Genomic DNA, 24,933 nt, shown 5'->3' with positions numbered 1-24,933 from the left:
TCTTTCCCCCCTTCAAACTAACTAACAGGAGAAGGAGAGATTTTTGAGGGGGTGGTTTCTTTTTAAGGCATAAGTCCTAGACTCTCATTGAGGATATTCTCATGACCAGCAAAAACAGAGTTTGAGGTAGGGATGTGCAAACCGGTTTGGATTTGAACTGTCTCGGATCTGAACCGAGGGCGGTTCGGAGGTTCGGATCCGAACTGAACCACCCCCGATTCGGTTCGGTTCGGACTGGTTTGGATTGGTTTGGACACCTGAAAATTGGTAGGATGGTAGCTGGCACCCAGGGGTACCTGTCACCCAAACCCCAAAGCAATTGGACACTCGTATGAATTTTATGAATTTTTGAAAATTATTTTTATTTTTTCTCATAGGATATAATGGGACTCGAACCAGGCCATTATTCCTTATTGTGGAGCACCCATGGGTGCCAACAACCATGCAAACCCTGAACCAATCAGACACCCCTATGATTTTTTATGAATATTTGAAATATTTTTAATTATTTTTCTCATAGAGTATAATGGGACCCGAACCAGTCCATATACCCTATTGTGGAGCACCTATGGGCACAAAAGTGGGGTGGGTGGTAGACAGACAGGGGTGCCTACCACCCAAAAAATCCCAAGGCAATTGGACATTCCTCTGATTATTGGTGAATTGTTAAAGTATTTTTGAATTCCTCATAGAGAATAATTAGGATTGCAGCAAATGTATAGCTTCACGTCGGGGGGAAAGGGGTGTCGTAGAGCGGAGTGTGGTGGGTGCTAGTTCCTAGGGTGGGCAAGGAAGCTATCAGAATTATTTGAAAGGAATTGGGCAAAGGGGTGATTTTTAAGTGATTTTTGAAGTTTACGCGACTTTAAGGTTTTTCTCCATAAAGAAGCATGGAGGTGTCAGCAAATGTATAGCTATTCAGCCCCATAAGTGCACTTGGGGGGTGCTGGGGTGGCCCAGAGCGAGTGGTGGTGTAGGGCACATAGGGTGCCAACCACCCCCATGGGTTTCTAACCCATGGGGTACAGGGTTCTCTTGTTTCTGAGGTATTGAGTGTGGATTCTATGATAGCATATTAGAGTGGATTCATGGTGTCTCATTGAAAATCTCATTTGCTATCATAGAATCCACACTCAATACCTCAGAAACAAGAGAACCCTGTACCCCATGGGTTAGAAACCCATGGGGGTGGTTGGCACCCCATGTGCACTACACCACCACTCGCTCTGGGCCACCCCAGCACCCCCCAAGTGCACTTATGGGGCTGCTGAAAGCTCCATTATAACTTATTATGAGGAAAAACCTTAAAAATGCGTAAACGTCAACAATTAACCAAAAATCAGCCCTCTGCCCAAATCCTTTGAAAAAATTCAGGTAGCTTCCATGCCCACCCTAGGAACTACCACCCACCACACTCCACTTTACAACACCCCTTTGCCCCTGACGTGAAGCTATACATTTGCTGACACCTCCATGCTTCTTTACGGAGAAAAACCTTAAAGATCCATACCGAACCAGGGGGTGGTTCGGACAAAACCAAAACCGAACCATCCCCTCCTGGTTCAGACCTGGTTCGGATCCGAACCAAACCGGGTGAACCGGTTTTGTGCACATCCCTAGTTTGAGGTCTGAAGGTGGGGTTAGCACTCCCGTGTGAATCCTTGGCAAGCTCTCAAACAGGGCTCTGTCAAAAGAGGGTCACCCAGTTCCCAGCCCCTCCTCTAAAACCAGGTTTAGCAAGCAGGGGAGGCTTCCTACCCCCTCCCAGTGCTTGTGTGAAGCCGTGGGACACTGCTTGAGGCTCCCTCCCCTCCTCTTCATTGGGGATACCATAGATCCTGGAGACCAGAGTGCCCTGCAAAGCAAGCAGAACGTCTGGGAAAAGCCTGCCTAACAACAGCACTCGACAGCACTTGCCTCAACTTTCTTAAAGTGACAGGCACCTTGCAAATGAGCCCAAGGGAAAACAGGAACACGCCATCCACCCCATGTCAGAATGAGAGAGCAGCAGCCCCATCACCTGTGCAGACCCTGCAGCTACTCTCCAGTGCCTTCCTCCTACTGCTGCTCCAGAGGCGATACCCCCCAACCCCCAAGGCCTAACCTACTTCACAGGGTTGTTGTGAGGAGAAACTTAAGTATGTAGTACACTGCTCTAGGCTCCTTGGAGGAAGAGCGGGATATAAAATGTAAATAAAATAGATATAGATAGATAGATAGATAGATAGATAGATAGATAGATAGATAGATAATAAACAATTCTGACAATGAGATGCTGGCAACCCTAAAATGTATGTGCATGCATGTGTCTAGGAAGCGTGTGTTTAGGGGGTGGGTGTGTCTGCTCTGGTGTGACATGAGTCCTGCACATCAAGAGAGATGGGCAGGGAGACAACCTGAACTGCCAGAGATGGTGGCATGGGCGGAAGCTGTGCTCCATGCAACAGCACTGCAAGATCCCACACAGTCCCACAGGTGCATCTATCTGACTCCTTGCTCCACACGCCCACACAAGTGGCTGCTAACTCTGCCCATGCTAGGGTTGTGAGAGGGGCATACTGTCATTACATATGGGAACACATGCCCCTGGTCCCTGAACACCTAAGGGTGTGCAGTGTATAGCCATAGTGTGCACATGGCATGCCGTGACTCACTGTGTAGTCATTCTGCATAATAAAGGCACTTCCCAGGCAACAAAGGAAACTGCCATATACTGAGTCAGACCATTGGTCTATCTAGCTCAGTATTGTCTTCACAGACTGGCAGTGGCTTCTCCAAGGTTGCAGGCAGGAATCTCTCTCAGCCCTATCTTGGAGAAGCCAGGGAGGGAACTTGAAACCTTCTGCTCTTCCCAGAGGGTCTCCATCCCCTGTGGGGAATAACTTGCAGTGCTCACTCATCAAGTCTCCCATTCAGATGCAACCAGGGTGGACCCTGCTTAGCTATGGGGAAAAGTCATGCTTGCTACCACAAGGCCAGCTCTCCTCTCCAAATAGGCAACTATCATGTCCATTCCTTGGGGAGCAGCTGGGGATTTATTTATTTATTATATTTTATATCCCGCTCTTCCTCCTCCTCCAAGGAGTCCAGAGCAGTGTACTACATACTTAGGTTTCTCCTCACAACAACCCTAGTAGGAGGTTAGGCTGAGAGAGAAGTGACTGGTCCAGAGTCACCCAGCAAGTACCATGGCTGAATGGGGATTTGAACTCAGGTCTCCCCAGTCCTAGTCCAGCACTCTAACCACTACATCATGCATTGGGGGTGCTGGTGGGCTCACTGGCACACAAGCCCTGCCCCATCTGCAGGACTGTGTTGCACAGAGAATGTAGAATGAGCTGAGCAGTGTGTGTGCGTGTGCGCGTGTGCGTGCGTGCGTGCACACGCACACGCACACACACACACGTCATTTTTCCTGTGTGCAGCTGTGGCAGGGGAGAGCGGGGCTCGCACCATTGTGGCCATGGTTGCAGGGCTAACTCCTACGTGTGGGCAGGGCTCCGGTAAAGTGAGGTCTCCAGGCCCACTCCAGCCTGGCTATGTACCTCTGCAGCGGCAGCAACCTCCCTTTTCTGTTCGCAGAGACCAGTGGGGGCGGTCAGGGAGTGCTGCTGCTGTGGCGGCTGCTGCTGGGAGCCAGTTCAAAAGGAATTGGGCTAGAGATGTGCTCAGCAAAGCCGCTGAAGGAGCAGCCCAAGAATCAAGTCCCTGCCCCGCTCAGAATCCAGGGAAAGGCAGGGCAGGGAGCAGCAGCAGTCTTGCCAACGCTCTCCTCCTTCCCAAGCAGATGGCGGCGGCTGCTCTGGGTGGGTCCGACAAGGTCTCCAACAGGCAGGAAGGGGGTGGGACGGCCAGACGACCTTCCGGCAGGCAGGGGAGCTCCTTCCCGAAGTGCAAAGGGCCCCACCACACATCCCACCTCCAGAGGCTCCCAGCAGTTCAGCTAGGTTTCATGCTCGCTTCCAGGCTAGAAAAGCACCCAGAGCCGCTCCCAAGTGACAGACATGCTGGAGGGGCCGGCGGGCATGGGGCGGCCACCAAAAAAGCCCCAAGGCTGTGCCTGGCTCACAGGGTGGGGGGGCAGCAACCCGGGGACCCTCTCCAAGGCTGGTAGACTGTAGCGGTGGTTACAGAACCAGCTGCTGCTGACCAGGGCTGCTCTGTGCCGCCCCCGGCGGAGCCCTTTGCTCCCTGCGAGGGGGTGCAGGGATGTGCTCCATACCGGGAGATTGCAAGGCCCTCCAAAATGTGGGGCTCGTAGTATATGGCCAGTGGACAGGGTGGGTGGGTGAGTGGGCAGATGTTCAGCATCACCCACCCGCCCGGAGGTGCTCTTACCCCCAGACCATGGAGCCCTTGCCCATGGCCCCCAAGGTGTGCGGGAGACATTAAATGGCTGCTGCGGGGTTGCTTGCCACCGCCGCAAAGCCAAACTGCTGATCGTTACTAAGGATGTGCGTTTTGTTTCGGATACAAAATGTTTTGTGCACAAAATAGTCCTTTTCGGCTGTTTTGTAGCCAAAACAAAACACCCAATGCTCAAAACAGAAAATTTTGTGGCCAAAACAAAATGTCCCTGTTTCGGATACAAAATGTTTTGTTGTTTCAGCTGTTTTGGAACTCCATTTTGCAATTGCAAAAAGTCTTTCTCCTTCAGTCTCCATTTTGAGTTTTGACATCTGTTTGAATTTCCAGCCCTTCCAGCCCGCAGATTGGCCAGTGAAAGCATTAGCTGATCTGCTGGCAATTGCCTCCTTATTCCTTTTAAGCAAATTTAAGGGTAAATTTTACCCTCATTGCCCAGTGGGGCAGTGTGCATTTCATTGTTGTTGTTTCACACTATTGTGTGTAGATCAATTGCATTTCGGGGGGGGGGGGGTGTAAGTGTGCATGACCTTTGGAAATCTGCCTGATTTTTTTCCAAAGCTCTGCTGTTGTTTATGTGAGAAGTTGATGTTATTTGGGGTGGATTTGGGGCAGAAAGGGGGCTTTAGGGGCAGAAGCGTGGTTCCGGTGGTAGTGCCCCAATGGGTACCTGCTGCCACCCAGATTCCAAAGGAATTGGGAAAAGGGCTGATTTTTAAAGAATTTCTGAAGTTGACATGTCTTTGGGGCAGAAAGCCAAAGGCCTGAGGGACAAAACAGTGGGTTGGGTGGCAGTGCCCCAAGGGGTGCCTGCCACCACCCAGATTCCAGAGGAACAGGGCAAAGGGCTGATTTCTTTGGAATTGTTTAAGTTAACGCTTCTTTAAGGTCCCCCACCCCCCAGAATAATGGAGGTTTCAGCAGACCTGAGGGTTCTGAGGTGTTCTGAGTGTAGATTCTCTGGTAGCATATGAGATTTTCAATGACAAACCATGAATCCACTCTCATATGCTACCAGAGAATCTGAATCTACACTCAAAACATCTCAGAAACAACAGAACCCAGTACCCCATGTCCCTGTTCCTGAGACAGCAGGTCCAGCAGGCATTTCCAATCCACTGCTAAATGCATCAGGGTCGGAAACCAAGGCTTCCTGGGTCACCATGGGGCTATCAGGATTGCCCTGGCCCCATCCACGCTGTTTGCGCACGACCCTCAAAATGAGGGGAAATGGGGGAAACACATACAGAAGAGGGCCCATCCAGGACAGGTCGAAGGCCTGGAGCCGTAGAGGTCACATTGTATATTGTCCTGGGACCAAATAGGTCTAGAGTTGGGACCCCCCAAGATACAAATATGTCCCTCAAAACACCTTGATGCAATGCCCACTCGCGGGAGAACAGTCATCCTGCTCAGAGTGTCCGCTTGAATATTCAGGAAACCTTGTATGTGAACCACCTGAGGCATCACCACATGTGCCACACACCAATGCCAAAGGTCCAGTGATAGAAACAGCAGACTCCTCAACAACGTGCCGCCTTGTCGATTGACGTAGGCTTTCACTGTTGTATTGCCGGTTTGTATGATGACCACCCACTGGGCTTGAGGGGCTTGAAAGGGAGTACTGACATTCAAGTGCTGAAACTCTGTCCACCACTCCGCTGCCACCCCCAATTTCAAGTATACTTTGATGGGATCTGAGCTGTCGGTGACTGACCAGGAGAGGGATCTTGGGGCTGTGGTGGATAGCTTGTTGAAAGTGTCGACTCAATGTGTGGCAGCTGTGAAAAAGGCCAGTTCCATGCTAGGGGTCATTAGGAAGGGAAGAAAATAAAACTGCTAACATAATAATGCCCTTCTACTAATCTATGGTGCAGCCACACCTGGAGTACTGTGTACAATTTTGGTCACCACATCTAAAAAAGGACATTGTAGAACTGGAAAAGGTGCAGAAGAGGGCAACCAAGATGATCAGGGGCCCAGAGCACCTTTCTTATGAGGTAAGGCTACAACACCTGGGGCTATTTAATTTAGAAAAAAAGACAACTGAGGGGAGACATGATAGAGGTCTATAAAATCATGCATGTGGAGAAAGTGAGAAATTTTTCTCCCTCTCACAAAACACTAGAAGCCATGAAATTGATTGCCAGGAAATCTAGAACCAACAAACGGAAGTACTTTTTCACACAATGCATAATCAACTTGTGTAATTATCTCTACCATAAGATGTGGTGACAGCCAACAACCTGGATGGCTTTAAGTGGGGTTTGGATAACTTCACAGAGGTCTATCAATGGCTACTAGTCGGAGGGCTATAGGCCACCTCCAGCCTCAAAGGCAGGATCCCTCTAAGTACCAGTTGCAGGGAAGTAACAGCAGGAGGGGAGGGCATGCCCTCAACTCCTTCCTGTAGGCTTCCAGTAGCATCAGGTGGGCCACTATGTGAAACAAAATGCTGGACTAGATGGGCCTTGGGCCTGATCCAGCACAGCTGTTCTTATGTTCCTTAATAATCTCTTTCATGCCCTCATCATCTAAGGGGCCAACTGCCTCTGGCAGGTTTTAGACTTCTGATATATTTAATGAAGTTTTCATTATTCCCCTTGACACTTCTACCTACAGGTGAAACTTGGAAAAGTATACAGTGTACTGTGCTTGATTGGCCAGCAAACTCACCTGACCTGACCCCATAGAGAATCTATGGGGCATTGCCAAGAGAAGGATGAGAGACATGAGACCAAACAATGCAGAATTGCTGAAGGCCGCTAATGAAGCATCCTGGTCTTCCATAACACCTCATCAGTGCCACAGGCTGATAGCATCCATGCCACGCCGCATTGAGGCAGTAATTGCTGCAAAAGGGGCCCAAACCAAGTACTGAATACATATGCATGCTTATACTTTTCAGAGGTCCGATATTGTTCTATTCTTCAATCCTTGTCTTCTTAGTTCCATGTAATATTCTAATTTTCTGAGATTGTGGATTTGGGGTTTTCATGAGCTGTACGCCATGATCATCACAATTATAACAAATTAAGGCTTGACTTATCTCGCTTTGCATGTAATGCGTCTGTCTCATATATCAGTTTCACCTTTTAATTTGCATTACTGAAATTAATGGACTTTTGCACAATATTCTAATTTTCCAAGTTTCACCTGTATATGCTCCTCAAACTCTCTTCTTGCATCCCTTATTGTTTCTTTGTATTTCTTTTGCCAGAGTTTATGTTCCTTCCTGTTCACATCATTTGGGCAGGACCTCAATTTTCTGAAGGAAGTCTTCTTCGCTTTTATAGCTTCCCTGCCTACGTGTTAGCCATGCTGGCATCCTCCTGAACTTGGTGGTACCTTTCCTCCTTCTTGTTATTTATTCCAAGATGTATGGAGTCTCATGAACCCATCTAATCTGCAGGTTCTCAACCTTCTTTAACAAGTGTACCCATTCCATCAAACCTTTGGCTCAGGTAACTCAGTGAGTGAGTGTGTGTGTGTATGTATGTACACACATACACAAATTTAAGTGTTATATTTATGGGACAGACTCCAGTAACTGGCTTGCAAGCAGACTCCGTTATTATTGAGTAGTCCCATTGAAATTAATAGGGCAAGTTAACTTGTCCCATTAATTTCATTGGGAGTACTCTGTGCTAATTTTCTGAACCTGCTAGTCAAGCTGAGGGAGGTGTATGCTGAGCTTCAGCATATAATCAGTTAATCAGCAGCAAAGGAGAGTCTTCACCCTCCTCCCTCCCCTTCTGCAGCACACACATCACTGAGGATGCAGCAGCTTCAAGCCAATGATCCTCAGATGGGGAACAAGTTGACTGGCCCTGACTCTGGGGTGAGTGCAATATACTTCTCCACTTCAGGAACAATGTGCACTAGTTTCATTGGGTCAACCTTGAAAGGTCTTCTTGGCCAATTGTTTCCCCTTGATAGAAGAAAGGAAGTTTTTGCATTATACTCTGCTGCTCATCTACAACACCACACAGCAGGTCTGGAATAGGATAGCTTGCTCCAAAACTGCAATGACAGTTTCTGGTATGAAAGCAAGCATTCCAGCTGTGGGTGGCGTATCAACCTCTTTTCCTTTTCCACGGTTGATCTTTAACTCCTGGAGCCAAGGTGTGAAAAACACGCCTCTACTCCTCACATTACCAAGTTGACTATGTTCACTGAAGTCATGCCAGTGTCAAAGTTGTGCCCATGCTTACTTATGTCAACAAAAACCAGACAGCCACACACAGTGAAGCAAGAAGTTTATGAAACACATTAAAAAGAAAACAAATAAATAAAAATATGTACACATGAAGCAGCGTACATCCTAAGAGGGCTGTGCTACTGAACTAGCAGAAGATCAGGGCTTTCAACATGGGCAAAAGGTAATCAAACATTTAACTAACTGCCAGACAAAGCAAGAGTCACTGCTTTCGTTCACACACTGCAGCCGGAAGGTGCCCCCTTCCCACCAACATGCACTACACAGAGTACGTGAGCCAAGAGCTCCATGGCAATGCCAGATAGCCCAGAAACCCCACTCATATAGTTTCTCTCCCACAGAAGAAATCTGAAATCATGCCAAAGTTGCCAGTGTGAGCACAGGCATCATCAGGGTGGCAGCCTTGGCTGCCACATTCTTTGATATGGCCAGTAGAACAGAGAGGTATCTGCTCACTTCTATCACCTGAGGGCCATGATCACTGGTAAGATGATGCAACACCAAATAGCACAGAAGTCACAAGGGCTGTTCTCAGGGCCAGCATTTGGGAGCCATGCATGCTCCCAGTGGGCCTTTGTGGTAATTCTACAAGCAACATAGGAGGAGAGCAAAATGATCATCTGAGAGCTGGGTATGGACATGGGAGGTGCAGGGAGTGATTTCCTTCCACTCTCACTCTGGAGCTGGTACAAGTTCTGGGGTCACTGCTGCCACCCTCCTCTGTACCCAGCCTGCAGATGAGCATTTCCCCATCCGCCTACCTTGTTTGTAGAATTATCATGATGGCCAATCAGGAGTGTTTATGGCTCATGATCTAAGGCAGGAGGCTTCTCCTACCCTAATGCTGATTTTGAGAACCTATTGAGTTGCATGAATCTGCCAGAAGTCTAGTTGGGTCCACTTTCCAAGCAGTGGAAAGGAATCTTCCAGAAGGTGCAATTTAGGGAGAAGGGTAGTCCCTTCCACATTCTGTAGGAGCACCTCTTTTCATCAGCAAGGATGGAAAAAGTAACCCCCCACCAGTGCTCTAAATATAGTGCTTTGGGGGCCTTTGAACTGTGGTAGAAGTTTTGTCCCTTTCCTCCTCCCTCATGGAAACTGGAAATGACACCTTCATCTTGAAGCTATGCCTAAAATCTAAAGCTGTTCCTTAAAAACTTTGTGGCTTCCACAGGTTTCACTGTAACTGTCTTTCCACTTTAAACTGTTTCATAACTTCCTTCTGCCACGAAAAAAGACGGCCAGGTCTCAATCTCATACATTCAGCAAGTGAAATGTACTCATAGATGAAACACCAGTCTTCCCTTCTCATGACCCTAACAGTAGTAACACAATGTGCACAAAAAACAATGCACAGATGTGAGAGAAACTGCAGAATTTCTACCATCCACCCGGTTAACCCACCAGATGCCAAATTCTTCCTTAGTGCATTAGCTGCCCTCTATCTGTGATGTATCTTCATGACTAATGATAGGATTTATTCCTATCCGTGCAGATATGCATCAAGCCAGGCTTCTCCTGAATCCTTCAGAGAGCTGCAAGAGAGTACAGAAGGTATAATGAAACAAAGATAAGGGACAACCAACAATTAGAGCTAGACAGGCCATTTTCTTCCCACTAGCCATCTTTGGTCTCTGTATCAACGTACAAGCAGCTATCCCACACCAGTTCCCCACTTTTTATGCTTTGCCTGTTTCTACCACCCACCAACATTCCCATTTGCGAAAATATACATGCCCCTGTAACTAAGCTACACCCCACCCATCCCAAATATTATATGTAAAGGGTTAACCTCCCCTTAGCACTGTAGTCCCAATTCATGTCACTCATCCATCCATAGCTGCCTTTGACAAAAGTAAAGAAATGGGACAGCCACTCTCAGACCTCTGACTCCTCAAATTTGGTTTAATGCTCTGAGCCGGAACACGTGCAAAGGGCCCTTTAGACCCTGCTCCTGAATGTGAACCGCAACAGAGGCTCCATCATAGTTCCCTCCTTATGCACGTCAGCTTCTCAGTTCCACACAGGAGTCCAGACACAGCCAAGAAGTAGTGAGTGGATGTGTGTATGTTAAGGCATGGACTGCCAAGGTCTCTGTTGCTTGGGTCATATGGGAGTCAGCAGGTGGAGCGAATGTTGCTGGCCCTTCAGCTCTTGCTCAACTCCAAAGTTAGCTGCTGTCCAGGGCACCTGCATTTCTTCTACTTCTCCTCTGCCTCCTCCCCACACTTGCCATTTAGCAGTTCTTAATGTTAGAAGCGAGGATTCTATCTACAGCACTGACTCTTACCACCGCAGTAACCTCTTTCGGCCACTAGAGGAGTTATGTTATTAGGTCTCTTGGTTAGAGTCAGTTTGAATCTGTTGGTTGCTGAAGGCTAACGCCTGTTTGGGCATGTTGTTCTATGTCTCTCTCAGTATATGATATTTTAGTTTCTTAATAAGTCTGTTTTTTGAACTCAAACTACTGTCTTAAGATAATCTCTTGGCCTAAACTTCTTTACCACCAGAGCATACTCTGCTGTGTGAAGACTTTAAAGTTTCTCCTCACACCCCTCAACACTTAAAACATCCCCATCATACTTACTGCAATATATCCCTAAAGGCAGCAAGCAGCGGCTTGCATTCATAGTCAATGCCATGCTTGGCACAGAGGGATTTAACCAAGGGGGCTACCTTTGCATAGTTGTGCCGAGGCATTGTGGGAAAGAGGCTGCGGAGAGAGGAAAAGATAAACATGAAAACCAGTGTGGTGCTGTGGTAAGGTGCTGGATTTGGCTAGGGAGGCTTGAGTTCAAGTCCACCCACAGTCATGTAGTTCACTGGGTGACCTATGGCTGCTCATTCTCTCAGGCTAACCTACTTCACAAGGTAGCTAATTGGGCAGAGGCACCTTTTAACATGGTGATTCTCTTTATTGAGCAGGAGGAGAGTAACTGGCCCTACCCACCCCCAGCATAGTACCTCCAGTAACTGTTGCTGGTGTCTATCTTAGGGTTTCTTTTTTTGACTGTGAGCTCTTTAGGGACAGGGATCCATCTTACTTAATTTAATTAAGTTATTTATTATTTCTCTATATAAGCCACTTTGGAAACTTTTGTTGAAAAGCGGTATATAAGTATTTGTTGTTTTGAGAATTAAGAAAAGTGTGGGGAGGGGGAGAAGACTATGGATGCTGCTGCCCTGAGCTCCTTGGAGGAAGGAGGAGAGCCCACAGGTTCAGTAGACACATGCCTCTTATTTAATTCCCATTCCTCATATTAGGGGCCAACCAATTTTAGCTGGCTTTGGTGGCCAGCCAAAAGGTTGTCAACCAGTGCCTTGCTCTTCCCCCAAGTTCTTGTCCCTGCCTCTAAGATGTAGTGTGAGGTCAGGGACAATTCCTAGCACCCTTCCCAGCTCCAAAGGTTGCAGTCGGGGATTATTCCTTATATACAAGTTCTCTTCTGTAACTTGGGAGCTGGAAAAGGTGAGCAGGGACTTGTCCCATTCGGCAGTTGTGTTTGTGAGGCACTCAGAGTATCTTGCAGGTGGCAGCAGGCAAAGCAAACCCGAGCTATCTTCTCAACCTTGCTGGTGGGGAGATGCAGCCCAATGGTGGGACAATCTCTGTCACCCTCTGCAGCCTTCAAATATGGGAAGAAGGCTGGGGGTTGTCATCAGTGGAAGGCAGCACAAGCTACCAAGGGGTGAGTGAAAAAGTGGAACCCTGCTGTCTACAGTGGTTTCACCTGTGTTGTGAAACCACACTATGAAATAATCCAAAGGATTTGGTTGCATTGGCAGGCTTACTTACTGGTGCTCAATCTGGAAATTCAAATGGCCGGTGAACCAGTCATTGAACGGGGACTGATCCACATTGCATGTTGCATACATCTGTGGAAAATCATCATGATGATTTTATTTCTGTCTTTGACCAGCATAAAGGTACAACATATTTAAACAGCTTAAATATATTAGCATTCAGCAGCAGATTAAGAATTATACTAAGGCATTAAGGATGGGGAATAATGGGTGCCATGCCTTTATTTCATGCACTGGAACTGGGGTGGCCCAAGGTATCGTGCTGCCTGAGGCAAGGTGCAAAATGCTGCCTTGCCTCATGCTCCTCGTTGGGGACTAGCCCCCTTTCCACTTGCATATATGCTGAACTGGATCACACTATGGTCGCTGTTCTCCAGTGGTTCTGCAGCTCTGACATCTTGCACCAGGTCCTGGAGCTGCAGATGCACTGGAGAACAGCGACCATAGTGTGATCCAATTCAGCATATATGCAAGTGGAGCATTGTCAAGGAAATCCAACACAGATGTGTTGGACTTCAGAAGAGAAAACGTCTCAAAAATGAGGGGACTGGTAAAAAGGAAGCTGAAAGGGCAAGTCAGGAGGGTCAAATCACTCCAGAAAGTTGGAACTTATTTAAAACCATAATACTAGAAGCTCATTAGGAATGTATACCAAGAAGGAGGAAAGGTGCCACCAAGTTCAGGAGGACCCCAGCATGGCTAACAAGTAGAATCAGTGAAGCTATAAAAGGGAAGAAGACTTCCTTCAGAAAATGGAAGTCCTGCCTAAATGAAGAGAACAGGAAGGAACATACTGTAGACTCTGGGAATGCAAAGAAACAATAAAAGATGCAAAAAGAGTTTGAGGAGCTTATAACTATAAGTGTCAAGGGGAAGAACAAAAGCTTCTTTAATATATCAGAAGTAGAAAACCTGCCAGAGCGGATTTGACCCCTTCGATGATGAGTGTGTGACAAGGTTGACCCCTTCGATGATGAGGATGTGAAAGAAATTATTAAGGAGGATAAGGAGATTACAGAGAAACTGAATGAGTTCTTTGCATCTGTCTTCACAGCAGAGGATACTGACCATATACCAGGCCTGCACAGCATAAGGCCCGGGGGCCAGATCTGGCCCATGGGGACTTTTTTGCTGGCCCGCAGGTAGAAATATCCCGCAGCAACAGCACCCTAGAAAGGCAGACAATTACCCTTTGGGTCAGTTGTTGCAGTAACTGAACAGGAACAGGGCCTGTTTTCTGGCCACTATCTCTAGGTAAAATTGTAGGTCCCTTGACAAAGGGAAAAGATCCACCAGTAACAAATAACTGCTTTCATTAATATATGTAATAATTACTTTCAATGTATTGATGTGCTGAAAATTGACATAGGCCCTCGAATACCATGTCGTGGTTGATTCCAACCCACCAGGGCATTTTAGTTGTGCAGCCCTGCCATATACCCTCTCTGGAATTGAGCTTCTCGGGTTTAGAGGCTGAAGAACTGGGCCAATTTGAGGCGACAAGGGAAGATGTTCTAAACTGCTTGAAAAACTAAAAATTAATACATTGGCAGGGCCAGATCTGAGTTCTGAGATTTGAGTTCTGAAGGAACTCAAATGTGAAATTGCTGATCTCCTAGCAAAAATAGGTAACTTGTCCCTACAATGAGGCTCTGGAAAGAAACAACTGTAACTCCAATTTTCAAAAAGAGATCCGGGAAATGACAGGCAGGTCAGTTTAACTTTGGTGCTGGGTAAATTGATGGAAAGAATACTTAAGGACAAAATTGCTAAACATATAGAAGAGAAGGCCTTGCTGAAGGAGAACCAACATGGCTTCTGTAAGGGCATGTTTTGCCTCACTAACCTTTTAGAATTCTTTGAGAGTATCAACAGGCATATGGATAAAGGTGATCTGGTTGACATAGTATACTTGGACTTCCAAAAAGTTTTTGATAAAGTTCCCTGCCAAAGGCTCTTGAGTCAGCTTAGCAGTTATGGGATAAGGGAATGGGTTCATGGGTAGATTGGCAACTTGTTGAAGGACAGGAAACAGAAGGGAGGAATAAATTGATACTTTTCACAATGGATGGAAGTAGGGTCCCCCAGGGATCGGTATTGGGACCAGTATTCTTTAACATAGCAATAGCACTTAGCAATAGCACTTACATTTATATACCGCTCTATAGCCGGAGCTCTCTAAGCGGTTTACAATGATTTAGCATATTGCCCCCAACATTTCTGGGTACTCATTTTACTGACCTCGGAAGGATGGAAGGCTGAGTCAACCTTGAGCCTCTGGTCAGGATCAAACTTGTAACCTTCTGGTTACAGGGTGGCAGTTTTACCACTGTGCCACCAGGGGCTCATTCCAACCCACCAGGGCATTTTAGTTGTGCAGCCCTGCCATATACCCTCTCTGGAATTGAGCTTCTCGGGTTTAGAGGCTGAAGAACTGGGCCAATTTGAGGCGTTCATAAATGATCTAGAAGTTGGGGGGTAAGCAGCGAAGTGGCCAAACTTGCAGAGGACACTAAACTATTTAAGGTAGTGTAATCCAAAACAGATTGTGAGCAGCTCCAAAAAGACCTCTCCGAACTGGGGGAGTGGGTAACAAAATGGCAAATGCGGTTCAGTGTAAGCAAGTGTAAAGTGATGCATATTGGGGCAAAAAACCCCAACTTCACAGATACGCTGATGGGATTTGAGCTTTCTGTTACTGACCAGGAGAGAGATATTGGAGTCGTGGTGTATAGTTTGTTGAAAGTGTCTACTCAGTGTGCGGCAGCTGTGAAAAAGACCAATTCCATGCTAGAGATCATTAGGAAGGGGATTGAAAATAAAAATGCTAATATTATAATGCCCTTATACAAATCTATAGTGTGTAGCAGTGTGCACGGTTTTGGTCTGGCCTCATTGGCCAGACCGCCGGACCGGTCTGGAGGTTCGGAGTCCCCCCCGGTCCGGAGGGGGGGGGGACTGTGACTTTAAGCGGGGGGGGGTGGTAGTACTTACCCACCCCCGCCGCGCTTCCCCCTCCGGCGCTGTTCCTTGTTAAAATCTTCTTGGGGTGACAGAGCTCCGCTCTGCCGCCCCTGCCCCCGTCGTCGCTTGCAAGGCTGTTAGAAAGACGAGCGCTAGTGGCGCGCATGCGCTCTGCGCAGCGTGCGCACTCGTCTCTGACGCTGCGGCGCGCGCGCCACAGCGTCAGAGACGAGCGCGCGCGCTGCGCAGAGCGCATGCGCGCCACTAGCGCTCGTCTTTCTAACAGCCTTACAAGCGACGACGGGGGCAGGGGCGGCAGAGCGGAGCTCTGTCGCCCCAAGAAGATTTTAACAAGGAACAGCGCCGGAGGGGGAAGCGCGGCGGGGGTGGGTAAGTACTACCCCCCCCCGCTTAAAGTCACAGTCCCCCCCCCTCCGGACCGGGGGGGACTCCGAACCTTGCACACCCCTAATAGTGTGGCCACATCTTTAGTACTGCGTACAGTTTTGGACACCATATCTTAAGGATATTGTAGAACTGGAAAAGGTGCAGAAGAGGGCAACCAAGATGATCAGGGGCCTGGAACATCTTCCTTATGAGGCTAGGCTACAGCATCTGAGGCTCTTTACTTTGGAAAAAAGAGGCAAATAAGGGGACACATGATCAAGATATATATATGATTATGCATGAAGTGAAGAGGGTGGACAGAGAAATTTTCTCTCACACACACAACATTAGAACCAGGAATCAGCCCATGAAACTGAAGGCTGAGAGACTTAGGAACCCCAAGAAGACAAGAGGAAATGAATCGTTGGCACCCACCTCAATAGTCATTCTCCTCAGACGTATGGATTGTATCCGAGTATTATGGGTTGTCATGAACTACTGCTCCAAGACAGGGCCAAACAGAAAGTTATTCTCTCTCAGCAGAAGGGAGGGACAGCCCCTTCAGTCAATAACAAGCACTTCAATGCTCCAGCTAATAAAAGAGAAACACTGCAGAACAAGTAAAACAACAGAAATAACCCCACAAAGACGGGGAAGAATAGTCCCGCGGAGCGAGCCCACATAGAACCGGAGAGCAACCCATGCTCTAAACCTAACACTGAACTGCTCCTCTTGAGGAGACTAAGATCCGGAGTAGGAAACACCACCCCACATAAATACAGGGTACAGTGAAGAGAGGCCAACAAAGCGGGGAACAGGATCAGACACACAATCGGGCGGGTCAGATACAATCCATACGTCTAAGGAGAATGACCATTCAGGTGAGTGCCAACGATTCATTGTCCCTCAGACGAGGATTGTATCCGAGTATTATGGGACAAACCATAGCTGCTACGAATAATGGGCGGGGAAAACAGAGTCTAGTCCTATGAAGGAACTACCCGCTGCAGTACTCGCCGGCCGAAAGAGGCATCGGCAAACGTCCAATCATGTATTTTGTAATGCCTCACAAAGGTTGAAAGAGAGGTCCAGGTGGCTGCCCTACAGATATCGGCCAGGGGAGCCAGTGTGGAAAAAGCCACAGAAGCTGCTGCACTCTGGGTTGAGTGAGCCGTAATGCCATCTGGTACTGTTTCCCCTGCTGTCACGTATGCCAGCTGAATGGTCTGGCAAATCCAACGTGCTAGAGAAGAGGCAGAAACTTTCCTCCCCAATGAACAAGCTCTAAAAGAGACAAAAAAGGACTCAGTAACTCTAAATATCTTAGTGTGCCTCAAGTAAATACGAATCGCGCGACCAACGTCCAACTTGTGCTATTCCCTCTCCTTAGGAGAAGAGGGACTGGGACAAAAAGAGGGAAGCATAAGTTCCTGTGCCCTGTGAAGCACAGAATTCACCTTTGGGAGGTAAGTAGGGTCCGTGCGTAGCAACACATAATCTGGAAAGACCAGACATAATTCCTTCTGGACTGATAACGCACCCAAGTTGGAGACCTGCCGGGCCGAGGTAATGGCCACCAAAAACAAAACCTTCAACGTAAGAATGAGCAAAGACACAGTCCACAGAGGTTCAAAAGGGGCCTTCATGAAGACCCGTAACACGAGGTTCAGATCCCATGTGGGAAAACAATGGACCGGAGGAGGCTTTAAGGCCGCCGCTCCCTTAAGAAAACACTACATATGAGGATGCCCGGACAGCGAAGGAACACCTGGAACTTGCAGCATGGATGCGATGGCAAACAGCTGACGTCGGAGAGTATTGGGCCGAAGCCCCCTGTCTAGGCCAGCCTGCAAAAACCCCAAGACCTGCCCAATGGAAGGGGACAGGGGATCTCCACCCGAGGATCCACACCATAGAGAATACTCCTGCCAAGTAGATTGATACACTCGGACCGTAGAAGGGCGCCTAGAAGCCAGGATGGTGTCGCGAACTGCAGAAGAATAGCCGCAGGCCACTAGAGAGTCCCTCTCAATCTCCAAGCGTGAAGATTGAGCCACTCTGGGTCTGGGTGGAAAACCAGACCCTGTTGAAGGAGATGGGGCTGACTCCAAAGGGGAAGCGGGGGCTCTGTCAACATAGCAACCAGGTCCGAAAACCAAGGCCGATGCGGCCAGTGCAGAGCCACAAGAATGACCCCCGCTCTTTGATGATGAATCTTTTGCACTGTTCTGGACAGAACAGCAACAGGCGGGAAGGCATAAAGCAGACCCCGAGGCCAGGGGGACAGCAAGGCATCTACTCCCTCTACCCCTGGAGACAGATACCTGGAGAAGAACCTGTCTACCTTGGCATTGACTGAGACTGTGAACAGGTCCACCAGGCGGCTGCCATAGTGTCAAATGATCGCCTGAAAAACCTGATCATCCAGAATCCACTCCGCCTGGTCCAGTTGAGACCGGCTCAACCAGTCCGCCACCATATTGTCCACACTGCTGACATGATTGGCTTCCAGTGAATACAGATTCCTTTCTGCCCAGTGCAGCAAGGCTTCGGTCTTGCACATCAAGGACCAAGACTTTGTCCCCGCCGACAGTTGAGATGAGCCTTGGCCGTTGCGCTGTCGGTACACACCAGAACATGACTGTTGCGAACCTCGGGAAGAAACTGGACGAGGGCAAGTTGGATGGCCCGGAGCTCCAGCCAATTGATTGACTGGAGCCACTCCTCCTCTGACCACTGACCTTGAGCCACCCATCGCCCGCAATGACCTCCTCATCCCAGAAGACTGGCATCTGTTGTGACCACGACATGATTGACTGGCAGGAAGCCTACCCCTTTGCACAGAGCCTGAGACACCCACCAATCCATGGAGTGTTGAACATGAGGGGTCAGTGGGATCCTGAGATGGGACCTGGTGGTTAATAGATCCTGAACAGGCAGGAGGAGCCACTGAAGGGGTCGAGAATGGAAGCGTGCTCAAGGCACAATCCCGACCGTTGACACCATGAGACCCCGCAGTTGAGTCAGACTGAGAATATCAGAGTGAGAGCGAGCCTGTAACCTCCGGCATGAGGTGAATAGTTTCTGTCTCCTTTTGCAAGTCAGACAGACGGTCCCCCTTGTGCTGAATCGATAACAGCCTCCAGATGCTGAATCTTGGTCTGGGGGACAATGGAGCTCTTCTTGAAGTTCACAAGGAAACGTGGGCTTCCAATACCGCGAGGGTCTCCTTGACATCCTCCTGGGCCTTCAGACGAGACGGAGACCAGATCAAAAGGTCCTCCAGATAGGGGTAAAGATGAACCCCCCTGGTTCTCAAGTGCGCCACAAGTGCCACCATGATTTTGGTAAACACCCGTGGCGCAGTCGAGAGACCGAAGGGGAGTACACGATACTCGAAATGTGCCCCGGCGTAGGCAAAGCGCAGAAACCTCCTGTCCAAGGGGTGGATGGGGACATGTAGATACGCATCACAGGAAGTCCCCCTCTTGAAGGGCCATCAAGATGGAACGAAGGGTCTCCATCCGAAACTGCCTCCCCCTGAGGAAGTGGTTGACAAATTTTAGATCCAGAATGGCCCTCCATTCCCCATTCTTTTTTGGGACTAAAAAGAGAATAGAGTAGACCCCATGCCCCACCTCCTCTGGGTGAACCAGTTCGACTGCCTTGATGCTGAGCAGATGTTTGATGGCCTTCAACATCAGGGCATGCTTGGTCCGCTTGCGTGACCGAGGGGAGGGGAGGAAACGGTCTAGAGGACGTGACAGAAAATCCAGACTGTACCCCTGAGACACAGTCTGACGAATCCAGGCGTCCACACACGCTTTTGACCATACCTGTGTGAACGCCCCAAGTCTGTCCCCCACCTGCAGCCCTGAGAGGCAGTCATTGGGAGGCGGGGCACTTGAATCCAGGCTTTTGGTACTGGCCTGTCTGCTGAAACTTTGGCTGTGGGCGGTCCCGAAATGAACCCTGCAGCTTTGACCAGGTGGACTTGTCTTGCTTTCCCTGGCGGGAACGAAAATTAGACCGGAACCCCCTGGAGACAAAATTGCTGGAGGTAGCCGAGCTAGAAGAGAAAGACCTGCAATCCTGCCGTTGAACCTTGGAAGGCATCGCCTTTTTCCTATCTTTTGTCTCAATCAACACCAGCTCTAATGCCTCACCAAACAACTTTCCCCCCTTAAAAGAGGAATTGGCCAAGTCACACCTTGACTTTTGATCTACTTTCCAGTTCTTAAGCCATAAATGGCACCTCATTGTAATGTCAGAAGCCACAGCTCTGACAGACAGTTGCACCGCGTCAAGCGAGCTATCAGCCATAAAAGTGGAAGCCTTGCCCAGTTTGTTGAGGCCCTGCCGAAGAGCCAGCAGTTCCGGTGGGACCAGTGGAAGGAGTTCCTTGACCCAAAGAATTGAAGCCCGTGCAAAAATAGAATTGGCCACAGATGCCCGCAAGGACAGTGCAGATGCTTCATGCGACTGACGCAAGGCAGCATAACATTTTTTGTCATCTATATTCTGCAGCACCTCATCACCATCCTTTGGAAAAACCACACCAGTAACTAAGCAAGCCACCTCCTTATCCACTGGTGGAACCTGCAGCTTGTCCATAACCGTCCTTGTGGTGGTATCAAGTTGCCTAACCCCAGGAGGAGAACCCTTACTCTCCAGGGGCCAATCCCATTCACCTTGGATGATGTCTAGGAAAAGCTGCGGGCAAGGCACTGCAACCTCTGGGGCCTTAAGGGATGGCAATACTGCTGGGTCCCCTTCAGTAACATCCTGGAGAGCAGGAACTAGCCCCTCCAGGCGCAGAAACTCACAGGCCTTATGGAGGACGACAGGAAAATCTGGCTGACTAAACAGCCTATAGGGGGCCTGCAGCGCTGACAAACTGTCTCCCTCATCCCCTGACAACTCCCCCTCCTCTCTGCCTGAGCCAGAGTCAGTGTCATCCAAGCGCTTCCCACCCACATTGGGAAGAAGAAGAGTGGGGGCCGATAGGGAGCCTTGGATAGAAGGATGACACGGGGCACAGGGGGACAGGATGGGAGGCCCCAGTTCTGCCACAGGGGCTTGAGAGGTGAATGGCTGGTGGCATAGCTGCGCCAGCCAGATCTTCCCCGCGCGCGCCCAAAATGGCAGCCGCTGGGGCTGTGGCGGGAATCTGCTGGGCCAGGGCGGGAACAAGCTTCCTGAACTCCTCCGCTACCACCCGCCTCAGAAGAGCTGCAAAGCTGGGAGGAATCTGCTCCTCAACTGCTGCAGCAGGTGCTGCCTCTTCAGCCGTCCCAGATGGATGGGAACACTTGGCGGGCGGCTCGCCCGGGGATGGGACGGCGCGATCTTCCCCTACCTGAGCAGCCCCGTCCTCCACAGGGCTGCCGCCGCTATCTGACCTCCCCTCTTGAAGCAACGGCAGGGAAAAAACCGTCCCGCTCGTCTCCCCCTCAGCCAAGGTGGTCACTGGCAGCTGCGACTCCGTAGCCGCCTGCATGCTGCTGTGGCTAGCGGTGCGAGCCGCCGCTATCTGCTCCTTAGTGAGCTTCTTAGCATTGGGGGCCTGAGCGATGGGTGTGGGTAAGGTAGCTGCAGCCCACTCAGCGTGGCAAGTCGCAGGAGCCACTGAATTCTCGGAGAGGGAGGGAGAAGCCTCCCTCTCACAGCGCATAACCTGGGCTTCCATTGCCCTCAAACAGAGCAGCCGCGATTACTGGAGAGATCACAGGCAGACGCGCTACACCACTAGTCTCCCTGAGACCCCGACTATTCCAGCCTTTCTTCTTCTTCTTTGTTAAAGAAAAGTTTAAGAGAGAGAAAGGAAACAAGGAAAACAGGGAGAAATAAGCTAAGAACAGTGTTTAAAGGAGCAAGGCAAATAGGCACCTGCTGGAGCGAGACAGGGCGAACGACTGAAGGCTGAGGGGGCTGTCCCTTCCTTCTGCTGAGAGAGAAAAACTTGGCCCTGTCTCAGAGCAGTAGGTCGTGACAACCCATAATACTCGGATACAATCCTCGTCTGAGGGAGAATACTTTTTCACACAGCGCATAATTAATCTAAGGAATCCCTTGCCATGGGATGTGGTGATGGCCATCAGCTTGGATGGATTTAATAGGGGCTTAGACAAATTCATGGAAGACAGGTCTATTAATGGCTACTATTCTGGTGGCTGTGGGCCACCTCCAGCCTCTTACACACGATGCTTCAGTACCAGTTGCAGGGGAGCAACAGAAGGAGAGAGGGCATGTCCTCAGCTCTTGCCTGTGGGCTTCGCAGAGGCATCTGGTGGGCCACTGTGTGAAACAGGATGCTGGACTAGATAGGCCTTGGGCCTGATCCAGCAGAGCTGTTCTTATGTTCTTAAAGGGCCACCTCTGACTAGAACAACCCTGGGGAGACTGCACCTGACTGAAGCTAGTCACAACTGAATTCTATACAAGCAGTTCTGGAGCTAAATTATCACAGAGAACAAGGAGCGGATGTTCCACATTTCAAAAAACACTGCAGTGCTTCCTCAGCATTCCTTCCTTTAGAAGTAGTGATTGGCAAATACCCCTCATTTCACTTAGGAATCATCTCAGTCTGAGTTTTCCTGGAGACCTGGGCTTTCTCCACATACCCTGTCCCTGAGTTCTCCCCAATTGGAAAGACCAAGCTTGGAAGAGTTCCTCTGCCATCTCCAGCCTTCTGCTGCCAGTTTCCCTTGTCCCTGTACTTTCTCAGACTAAATCACAGGGAAGGAGAGGGAAACCAACATAGACTAGCAAGAATCAAGGGTTCCTCCTAAATTCCAGGGGTTCTCATCTACAAGGAAGGCTTCTTAATATGAGACTGAGCCATTATGAGCAGAGCTGGAACTCAGAGAGGAGTTTGGCATGGCTCATAACAGCTAAGAGATTTCCAAACTGGGAGAGCTCATATACCAACTCATTTCCCCTTTTCAATGTTCTCTATTCAGAAATGACTACAATGAATCTCATACCTCAATGCTTTGAACAGTTACAAAGAGCCTTACCTGAGTAGACAGCCAGTCCATATTTTTATCATAATCAATTTTCATTGGGATGTGATTCATTTGTGAAACCCAAACAAACCAGGCTGATTCTAGAAACCTGTGGAGTCAAATTCACAGAGTAATGTCACAAAATCCACACATTTGATACCCACCTTGTAACTTTACTTAGTTTGTCGATGTGGGATCTATCGTGTAAAATTTTGCACACTCAGGTTCAAACTACATGTCAAGAACTGCTCTACATATTACCACCAAAGCAGGTACACATTTCTACATCCAAGTGGGAGACTGACATATATTTGCTATGTGTACAGCACAGACACATTGGTGTTTCTGTGCACACATAGTGAGAAAACATGTCATGCCATATCATGTGTGAAACTTTATTTAAACATGAAATACATACCTGCTACTTATGTAATGTGTGAAGCAATCCTAATACACATAAGCAGGCATCTACAAATCCAATTGCCAGTTGCATGTGGCCCCAGCCTTCTGGCTAGCAGGATATCCAGCACCACACAGACCTCCTCCCCAGAAGTCTCTTTTTGAGGAGGTAAGAAACAGCAGGGATCCTTGTTTGCCAGTAGGAGAGGGTCCCATTTGCCATTTCTGTGTGCCAGAAAAGGATCTGATGGAAGATTGGGGATTGGTGGTGACCACAAATAATGGCTAGCTAGTGAGCCAAGCCTAAATTTTTAGATCCCTGCTCGCAAGGGAAAACAAGGTTACTTCCACACCAGATCTTTCCCCAGGAGCTGACAATTTCATTTGTTACTACAGAGAATCCAAAATACAGTTGCATTCCAGCATTCTCCATCTTGTCCTCCAGTCATTTTAGAGACCGGATCTGTGACAATTGTTTGGACTTGCAATGCAATTGAAGTCCCAGCCTGTTCAATGTGGACTGGCAAGTACAATGGATGCACCTGACCAGAGGTGTAGTCCATGAGGCAGTTGGCAATGTGTGCGAGTGTAAAAGCTGAAAGAGTGGAGAGATCTGTGCCCAGTGACAGTAAATCTACTTCAGATTGTGAACCTCTTGGGACAGGGATCTATCTTCTTTGTAAAGCACCATGTACACAGATGGTGCTATATAAAGTAATAAATAGCAAGCACAATCTGTGTTACTCATCATTCATCAGTTCTTCCCCCATTTCTAGAGGCCATGCTCAACCACACAGGCTGTCATGTTTCTTGACAGACCAGAACCCCAAAGGTTGAATATGTCAGTCAGCCATGTTGCTGACAATCTCTGTTTATGAGCCTGGACAAAACTGTAAAGCAGAAATGGGATGGTTGCAGTCTTCTGTGATCTAATTTTTTTTTTTTAAAGTGGATCCCTGTGGCTCATCTATGTTTTTTAGTTTTAAAAAGCACAAGTGCATGCTCAGGATCTCATAATAGCAAAAGTAGTCTGTGTTAAGTGATCCTCAATATGCACTCTTAAGAACAGAAGAGCTTCAGAAATGTGCCTTGATAGACTGGGCAAAGGTCAACCTAGGGGAGAGCTGGTCTGGTGGTAGCAAGCATGAATTGTCTCCTTTGCCAAGTAGGGTCTGACCTAGTTTGTATTTGAATGGGAGACTACATGTATGAGCACTGTATGTTATTCCCCTAAGGGGATGGAGCTGCTCTAGGAGGAGTACCTGCGTGCTCACATGCAGAAGGTTCCAAGTTCCCTCCCTGGCATCCCCAAGATAGGGCTGAGAGACACTCCTGCTGGCAACCTTGGAGAAGCCGCTGCCAGTCTGGGTAGACAATACAGTATTGAGCTAGATGGACCAATGGTCTGATTCGGTATAAGGTAGCTTCCTATGTTCCTAACTTAGCCAAGAATTCTTCGCAAGAATTCTATGGCTGTGAAGTCAGATCAGTCTGACAAGTATGTCAGACTCTATATGCTCTCCGCCAGGTATGATTGGAATGAGTTCAGATACGAAAAAGGGAGCATCAACAGTTAAATGGCTAGTAAACTGCCTCTCTGCTGAAGGCGCTGCAGGGGCCATTTCAACGTTAAGATGAGAAGTGGCTCAGCTGGCCATTTAACTCGGTCCGACAATCAGTCAGGAAATGTCGGATTTTTGATCCAACGTGATCATACCTGACAATTATGGGGGAATTACCTCCCTGACAATTCCTCTGTTGGGTTGGACCAGATATTCTTTTTAGCTT

At 48.6% G+C, this 24,933-nt stretch overlaps 1 protein-coding gene across 4 annotated transcripts in view; it reads right to left on the bottom strand.

The window, feature by feature from the left end:
- Positions 1-8,607: 8,607 nt before the first annotated feature.
- The window catches only part of LOC128334826 (acyl-CoA (8-3)-desaturase-like), a 50,581-nt gene continuing 34,255 nt past the window's right edge, over positions 8,608-24,933 (bottom strand). For all 4 annotated transcript variants that reach the window (XM_053272223.1, XM_053272214.1, XM_053272204.1 and 1 more), the window contains 4 exons: positions 22,759-22,855; positions 12,381-12,460; positions 11,172-11,297; positions 8,608-10,119 (listed from right to left, as the gene is read on the bottom strand). In XM_053272223.1, coding sequence (XP_053128198.1) covers positions 10,068-10,119; positions 11,172-11,297; positions 12,381-12,460; positions 22,759-22,855 — 355 coding nt within the window. In that variant the 3' untranslated portion in view covers positions 8,608-10,067. The remainder of the gene's footprint in view (positions 10,120-11,171; positions 11,298-12,380; positions 12,461-22,758; positions 22,856-24,933) is intronic.

This window comes from Hemicordylus capensis, chromosome 1 (genome assembly GCF_027244095.1).
Source record: "Hemicordylus capensis ecotype Gifberg chromosome 1, rHemCap1.1.pri, whole genome shotgun sequence".
Lineage (NCBI taxonomy): Eukaryota > Metazoa > Chordata > Lepidosauria > Squamata > Cordylidae > Hemicordylus > Hemicordylus capensis.
The sequence above is the reverse complement of the archived record's forward strand: the minus strand, read 5'-3'. Positions and strand labels throughout refer to the sequence as shown.